The following is an 8964-nucleotide window of genomic DNA, read 5'->3' on the forward strand; positions in this document are numbered from 1 at the left end:
CCTTCAGCACGTCTATTTCTCTACTGCAGCTTCCTCTTACTTGTCAGCCGATAAAAATAAGTCTGCAATAAACTCGACCGACGTGTTGGTCGGGCTCTACTTTAGCGTGCTTGTGACTTTTCATGCGGCTCCATCGACAGGTAACACTTTGCTTTATGAAAATACCTGCAGAAGCAATGAGTCAGCTCAGCATGCACCTCCTTCAACGCAGCGAATCAGCCGACAGTTTGACCTGAAGGGAAACTTCGAGCATCACGGAGACAAAAGGCCAGAGAGGAGACACCTGGAGCAAAATGTTAAGATTTTATTTACAAAGTCCTTTTTGTGTTTTTTTTGTTTGTTTGTTTTTCCTTTAACTTACAGAAAGTAAAAAAAAAAAAAAAAAAACACACAACCTCAACTAATCAGTGTAAGTGTGAAGGATCAACTGGATCTCTCTACTGAGCAGGAAGAGAAATGAAGAGCGAGGCAGAGAGAGAGACGACCATACAAAATTAAACAAGAACAATTTCTCTGAAAAAATATTTCTTTTAAAAAGCTCTGTTGGCAAAAAAGAGAGAACACAGTTTGCCCTGAGCGCCTCGGGGGGGGGGGGGTTGACTGTCCTTTCATGACATCACAGAGCCTGTCGAGAGCGCCGTGATGACATCATAGGTGCCGATTCAGTCCCAGAGTGGTGATGTCACAGAGGGGTGTCAGGGGAGGTGCAACAGGGGGAACCAGGGAATGATGGGAAAGGAGGAATCGGGGGTTTGGTTGTCGTTAGCATCCCGAAAGTGCCGTCCCCTCCCACGCTCAGTCTCTTTCCACAGACACGAGCGAATTCAGCTTTTTTCTGAGAAGTCAAAATTTGTTTTCGTGCGTAAATGAAATAACTATTCTCTGGAAAACGTTCTGACAGAATGTGAATTAACTGACAAATATTACAAAAAGACAGTTTTAGACAGTTTTCATGGCCAACTTTCCTCCTGACTGAGAGTTTGTGACATTAAAAAGGAAAAAACTCAAAAAGTTCTGATCTCAAGATAACTCAATTGTGCGGAAAACGTCTTTATCAACGACTTCTCTGGACTTCTGTACAAACTGGCCTTGGGTAAAACCTCGTGATGCCTCGTGTTTAAGCTTTGCGGATGTGTTTACTTCTTGTTAGCGGAGTAGGAATCTGGAGCTCAAATCATCATGAAATACAGATTGTGTACTGCTGTCGTGTTGCACCTGTTCACAAAATTTACACATGATGTGTTTTTATGTCCCATCAAAGCATCGGGTTTGCAAATGTGTGGGTTTACTTTTTATCTGGAAGACGGTCACCAAAGTCCTGTTTCATACATATTCTGTCAGATTTAACTCCAAAATCAATAAAACGCTCAGTTAAAGCTGCTTTTGTGAAATGAATGACCTTTGATCACAATCAGTTGGTCCATATTTCTCTGAGAAAAGAGTTGTGTTGTCACATAATGTCCATATTTTCTGATGATGAGCAGCTCTGTAACCTTTCAATCTGCTGAAGGGCGGAAACGAACACTCGATCGAGTCTATTTCTGGGAAATTGATCATCTTCCACACAAAAAATGTCAAACACTCTGGTTCAGCTTCTAAAATGGGAGATTCCTGCTGTTCTGCGTCGTCAATGAGAGTTAACGGATTATCTTTGGGCTGGACGAAACCAAACTTCACTTTCTGCTCTGAGAAATTACATTTGTCACCATTTTCTGGCACTTTAGAGACAAAACGACGACTTGAAGCAGCAGCAACTTCACTGGTAATGACTGTTAATCAGCTTTGTGAATCTGAAGCTCTTCCTGAGTTCACACTGACGCGGCGCCACAAACACACAGATGCCAGAAAGTAAAAATGATATTAACAGGAAGTTGTTCCAGGTGGGTGAGATAAGCAGTGTTATTAAATGTCGGTTCATCAGTGGAGCGACCGTCGATGCGGCAGAATATTTAGGATTCTGGTGATTATATGAATTTTTTAGGTGTTTCGGTCTGCAGGAGAGGAGCTGAGGAGTGGGAGGAAGCCAGTTTCAGAAATGGAACGCAGCCCAGGAGTCGAACGAGTGGGAGGAGTCTGAGGAGGAGGGCGAGCGTTGGTGGGGGATGGGAGGAGGTCATGTAGGGGGAGGGTGTATGTGTGGGGGTCACCGGGCGAGAGGTCAGAGGGGTTTGAGGGGTCTCCGCGGGTCCTTAATCATCATCTTCATCATCCTCAGGGTCCCTCTTCCTCTTCTCTCCTTTTGCTGGAGAGGAGTCCTCATCTGCAGAGGAGAAGCCAGAGAGTCAACGACAACGACGACCATTCCATGAGTCCATGAGTCCATGAGTTCATGAGTTCATGAGTTCATGCAGAAAAAGCTGAATAAAATGCTTGAACTGACAAACAGGATCGTGAGGAAGTAAAGAAGTCACTGACCATCATCCTCCTCATCTTCCTCATCCTCGTCATCGTCCTCACTGTCCACGTCTCCGTTCACCTCTCCGTCCTGCAGAGAAAAGTTGGTTGTTGATGGTTTTTGCAGTTAAATCCTGACACTGAAGTTCATCAAGAACCAGAACAAAATACTGGACTGAGTGTAAAACTGTGAGGTTTGAATGGGTGAGGACACTTTTCATGAGTCAAGGAACAAAACGCAGCACGATGAAATTAACCACTCACAGGGCTGGTTGGTGAAAAATGTAGCAGGCAGTTTGGTCGATATTTTGTTCTCAGCATTGTACATAATCTAATTCAGTGAGGAGTCATTGAGGAGGGACGGAAACAGCTCTCTGAATTAGCCTGAATGCTAACAGGATGCAACAGTAATTTCACAGGTCACGGTACCATCAACTGTCTAACAACTGCAAACCGTGTGAGTTTTGTGGACCAGTTCATACTCTGACAGAGGAGGTTAAAAAGGAGACGCGCAGCCAGTGTCGTGCACGGGGGTGGGGGCGCCCCCCCTCGTGGCCCAGTTTTTGAAAAACGCGCGCTAAAGTGCCCTCTTGGACTCCAAAACGCATGCTAAAGTGCCCCCTGGGAACCAAAACGCATGCTAAAGTGCCCCCTGGGAGCCAAAACGCATGCTAAAGTGCCCTCTTCAGTGACATGTTATATGTGCCCTTTTTTCCCTTTTCGCCCCTGCCCTTCAAAAAGTCTGTGCACGCCACTGCGCGCAGCTAATAAACTACGAGTGTGTCATATAACTTTGACTTAGGTCAAGGCGGGTTGCTATTGGTGAACATCCACAGATGCTGAAGTTAAGCTGAATTTATTTCAGCCTCATGTTGTTCTCTGGGCTGTGACGTGACAAATTAATGACAACGACTCCTTGAAACACTGAACTCTTTGGATAGAAAGAGCCCCAGACTCACCTCATCGTCGCCGCTGTCGTCATCGTCGTCATCATCTTCAGCCACTACATCCTCTTCATCCTCCTCTTCCTCCTCCTCAAAGTCCTCTGACTCTCCCTCTGGAACACAGAAAGAGATGACAGGTGAGATGCAGTAGGTCCAGCGACGAGCCGACGCGTCCGAACGTGAAAATCCTTCCTTTTATTCCGAGAACATTTTAAATGTTTGTGCGACACTTTTCTCTTTCGGCCTCGTGGACACTCACCTTCTTCATCCTCATCCTCAACTCCGTCTCCCTCTCCGTCAGAGTCGGACGCCTCGCAATCATCAATGTCGTAGCCGTCCAGGTAGGTGAGCTGGGGGAGGAGCTTGAAGATGGACTCCCTGTAGTCGGCTAGGTTGGTCACCTCGCAGTTAAACAGGTCGAGACTCTTCAGCTGGGGCAATTTTTTCTGGGAGGGGCAAAGACACGTGATCACGTACGTGGTCCGTTTGATCTATCTCATAACGCTGTTGCTAATAGTTACGTTTCAGTCTGAATTCACAGTTTTTAACAGATTTTCTGTATGTATGTGTTTCCATCCGCTGCTCATAGTAGTTGCACATGAGGAACTGGCTCCATCGAGACAAACAGTTTTACACAAGACCATTAAGAGAGCTCCAGTCAAAGCTCAAACAAGTGGAAAACATGATGGAAATCAGACATTTCTGTTAGTTTCATGTATGAATGTGATGAAGGTTGCAGCCTCCTCCTCATTTGTGATGTTTTCTCTGCACTAACAGGTGGATGGAAACACTATTCATCACCTTCCAAAACATTTAGTCAGAACATGAAGGCGAGGATGATGATGGACGTGAGATATGAAGGTTTCTGGGTATTAGATGAGAGGGTGTTTTGGAGAGCGGCTCCACCCACCAGTGGCTCCAGGGTGCTGATGTCTTTGAACTTATTCCCACTGAGGTTCAGGTGCGTTAGGCTGACCAGCCGCTCGGCCAGGACCTCCAGACCGCCTGATATCCTGTTATCACTCAGCTCCAACTGCAGACACGAGGAACAAAGAGTTTTATTTTCTTTGGGTATTTTAGTAGAACTGACTGATTAAGCACTTTAGCTCCATATTGAACTGCTATGGACATGCTAATGCACAGTATGTAATGAATGCAAATAACGCCAGGCTACCCATGATGAGAAAGACTTTGTGCAGCAACCTCATTTAACATTTATATGAAATTTGTCTCGTTGTTAAAACCTTGTCTTGTTTTTGGCTCTGTTACCTTTTTGAGTTTGTCCAGTTTGGGGATGTCTGCTACGCTGGTCAGGCCGACATTGATGAGGCTGAGCAGCTCCAGGTTCGAGAACTCTGCTGTGATTCCTTCGATCTTCCCTTCACCAGAGCGACAGTTATCCAGAACCAGCTCCTGGACCTGCAGGCAGGCACAGTTAGTCCCGTGTGGGCCAAAGGCCGGGCTGATTACACCGATTTGGACAAGAACACCTGACAAAGTAATTTATACACACTCAAACAGGCTCCTGATTGGCTGCCTATTAACAAGGTGTGTGCATCTGCAATTGCAGCACTTCTACAGAGATCTGTTTCAAGATTACTTTCATTACTTTGTTTGATGATAGCGGTGTGAGTATGACTAATTCAGTTATCTCACCCTCTGCTATGTGATGTTCAGGACGCAGATGAGTGTTGAACATGCAAGATGATGATGGGTGAAAACCAACAAGACCGCATCCCAAAATTATGGTATTTTCCTCCATTCTTTAACATGTGTTTGTGAGAAGAGAGTATCTGGCTCAGCCACTTATCCTTTAATCACATATTAAATGAATGTAAGTATAATGTACCACTTGTGCATGGTATTTTATTTAGACAAGAGATATTGCACAGCTATTAGACAAAATACAATATTTTAGATTTTTAATTCTTTCATCAAATGAAAAACAAAATTATTTCCTGTTCTGAAACTCAAGTACTCTTACATGAATCAACAAACATTAACAGAACTAATTAGGACCTGGAGATAAGTAGAGCTGCAGTTAGTGATTATTTTCATTATTGATTAATCTTATATTCCACTGATTAATAAATGTTAATCAGTGTTTGGTCCATAAAATGGTATTAATCTGTGATACCAGCAAATATTCACACCTCTGAAAATGGAACCAATTAATTTCTGTCATTTTATCTTAAAGATTACTTTTAATTCCAGTTAAAAAACCTGTCATGAATAACTGATACAGAGCAACGAGGTCTGTCAGGTTTCCTTCCTGGTGAACAACTGAAAGTAGCTGCAGCCTCTTCTGTGTAAACAACGTGGTCAAACAGTAAAAAGCAGCACAGGGGCTGCGTTACAGACTTGTCTCAGTCAAAGTGCAGTTTCATAATGGAATGGATCCCGGCCGAGGCTCTGTTTATAAACTCCAAACACATGTCACGCTGCTAAGTTAGCTCACCTGCTAGCTTTCTGCTAACTGTTCCCGATTACTACCACGATGTATGACCACACGAGTGAATCCGGTGGAAAATGCCACGGGTTACATTGTGGTTTTGGGTTGTAATGGATGCGACTAAAGAAGAACAAGCGAGTATGAAGTAGCCGCTTTGGCAAGCTAGCATTAGCACGCCGGTGGCTACGCGTCCCCAGCAGGGCCCCGACTAATCTCTGGAGAGGCGATGATATCAACGTCAATTTTGTTTGTAAAATGAGTAAAACGAACGTTATAAAGCTAGGTGAAAACGGGCTTTTGGCTGAAAATTGATATGAGATGATTTTGCCAGCATCACAGTGTGTAAACCGAACAACAATAACGCATTTCCTGCTTCAACGTTAACTTACAGGAGCATTACACGGTTAAAAGCAATATCGTGACGAGTCATGTTTGCCTGCTAACGTTATACTTAGCTAGTTAGTTGTTTACTACTGCGTTTGCGAATACTCAACTGCAATGAGTACTGAAGTTCGCCGACAGAACAAAATAAAGTCTCTTGTGTATTTAAATTGTTTACCAGCTCATGCAATTATAAATCGTCTTAAAACTTCGAAATATGCTGTTCCAGTCATTAGCCATGTCGGGAGACACAGATGTGCAGGGAGCGCATACTAGTTTAATTTTACACAACGTTATTCCGCTTATAACTGACAATTTAACAATGTGCAAATCAATTTTGACATAAATAGGCGACACAATTGCGAACATAAAACTAAAAAAGGCGGTACTTCAACAGCTGCGCAACTAGGCTGTTTACCCGTGATAAAACTGGGGACCTCCGGTTGTGAATTTAACATGTAAAAGCTCCTAATTGAACTTTACTACAGACTTTATATCAGATTGGAGCTTAGCTTTTAACACCAAATGTACATTTTGGCACTTTCCGAGACATGCAGACACCCTGCCATGTGCTCGCCACCCCTCCTTCTCCGGCCGGTCAAGTTTACACCGCATAAACACAACAAACCGGGTTACTCACTTCTGTCGGCGACCGGTGCCGCAGTTCTAAGGAGACCCTCCTCTTCATGTCCATTTTCCTCTACTTTTGGCCTAAATTTGGGTCTCTGCGATGCGAAAAACTTGTTTCTCCTCGATCCTGTCTTCAGTATCAACACGCGGAACCAGTGTGAAGTTAGCTACAGTAAAAATATAAGACTTCCGGATACCGCTTCCTAAATAAAAGTCTCATGAACACAGCGGGACGGCGAAATACCTTTCCTTTGAAGCAAACATATGTGTTTGTAGTTGCAGTCTAACGCTGTATTAAATCTTTAAGATTTACAATACCTTTAAGACACATCTGTTTTCATAAAAACTCTATTAAAGTTCTCTTGTATGCATGGAGGTGTTTCACTTCATTCGTTTATTTTGAAGGCATACTATTACACTTCCGGTTTTTCTATATCCTTTTCTGTCTATCTTGACGGAGTAAAGAAGGAGTGAAACGTTCCCATGTCGTGTGTGAAAAGTGGGTCAAGCCGTTTGTTGCTTTTATAGCCCTCAAAAAATCAGAATTTTAAGTTTCACAGCGCGAATTGAAGACCAAACAAATGTTTAAAACCAATTCCGCTCAGCAAAATGCATTTAGTTTTATTTAAAAGAGAGTGGAGTTATATAGAGTTTTCACAGTCATTTTCTAAAGATAGTTCCTTAATTATCCGAATGGTTTATTGGTTATCAATGCTCATTTTACTTTTTTGTTTAAGATATCTGTCTACTGCATCATTTAAGAGACCAAACAACTGATGTGTGTACAACAAATCTTAGTAAATAAATGAAACGTGTATTTTTAAGGTAATTAAATTTCCTCCTCCTCCCTCTTTCAGCACGCTTGATGATGTATACATGTACACAAAAATGGCTATTCTTTGGTCTCATTTCTGACAAAGACTTGATTTTCGCGCGAAAATGGAGGCCTTTACAAAATACGAGTTTTTGAGGAGCAAGTGAACGCATCAGAGGTTGGTTTGTAAAAGGAGGGAAACGACAGCAAGGAGGGAAACATGTATCCACAGCGCCACCGGCGGCCATTTTGGCTCACTGCACTAAACAACAGTTGGTGGCTGCGTGCAATAGCTGTTCTAATCAAGTCCGGACATGTTGTCTAACAGTTTGCAGCCACACAGAACTGCACACAAAAACATTTCTATGTTGCTCACAGCTACTGACGACGTGTACGTTTTATCAATTAGTAGTAAAACTGATGACTTTCTAATCTACTTATCATCATTCATATATTTAACTAATTCTAAGTCACCAAAGACAGGAATCGAGATATTTTTGTGTATGAAATTCCTTTATAATACTAATTAGTTATAATACTCATTTGAATTACATTGGATGTACTGCAGTCAGTATTTTCCAGCAGTGTCTGCATGGTGGATTTGCTGTGTAACATGTGATTATATCCATAGATTACTGCATGTATTACAAGATTACTACAGGCAGTGCAAAAATTAAAATTAGTAAAAGTAAAAGCACAGAAGTATTAGCAACAAAGTATCAAAAGTATAAGTACTCATGTATTGTCATATTATTGGGATCATTATAATCAATGTATTAATATGCAATTTGCAAATCTATGAAAAAAATCCAAAATTGGTGACGTGGGGCTAATTTTAAAGACTTCCTACTTCACACTTTTAGTAAGTTAAACTGTAACAATAGATCATATTTTATAAACTGATCATGTGTTTTGTATGTAAATCTTAATTTGAAAGGTTACTGTAACTGGACTGTACCAATTGTGCTTAAGGACAGTACTACAACTATAGTTCTGCTTTGTAAGAGGGGAAAACTTGGATGTAAATATTACAAATACCAGGCAGATAACAGATTTTTCACCTCATTAACAGTTAACAATAAACTTGAGGTACCTTTGCATCTATTTAGAGAATATGTCAAACTAAAACTGACGTCCTCTTGTGTTACAACCTTGCAGAAAAAATAAACTTTAGAAAGAAAACAGCACTGATTATTCAAAAAAAGGCAATTTCAAAGGTTTGATTTCATATTAAAGGCTCAGATTAACATGGGAAATTTCAAAATAAGAGTCATTAACCTTTTGAGATTTGAGACCGTTGAACAGATTCTGGAGAACAGACTGGACTCTTGATGTCTGCGGCGTGTCAT

The 8964-nt window shown here is 41.9% G+C and overlaps 1 protein-coding gene across 1 annotated transcript; it reads right to left on the minus strand.

Moving 5' to 3' along the window:
- Positions 1 to 379: 379 nt before the first annotated feature.
- LOC121626206 (acidic leucine-rich nuclear phosphoprotein 32 family member B-like) lies at positions 380 to 6958 on the minus strand. The gene is made up of 7 exons (XM_041964545.1): positions 6812 to 6958; positions 4608 to 4757; positions 4249 to 4371; positions 3598 to 3784; positions 3354 to 3451; positions 2416 to 2485; positions 380 to 2260 (listed from the first exon to the last, which is right to left on the minus strand). Exons 1-7 carry the CDS (start codon positions 6863 to 6865, stop codon positions 2190 to 2192), a joined length of 753 nt encoding a protein of 250 aa, XP_041820479.1. The 5' UTR covers positions 6866 to 6958; the 3' UTR covers positions 380 to 2189.
- Between the last annotated feature and the right edge of the window lie 2006 nt (positions 6959 to 8964).

The sequence above is a fragment of the Chelmon rostratus genome, chromosome 23 (genome assembly GCF_017976325.1).
Source record: "Chelmon rostratus isolate fCheRos1 chromosome 23, fCheRos1.pri, whole genome shotgun sequence".
Classification (NCBI taxonomy): Eukaryota; Metazoa; Chordata; class Actinopteri; order Chaetodontiformes; family Chaetodontidae; genus Chelmon; species Chelmon rostratus.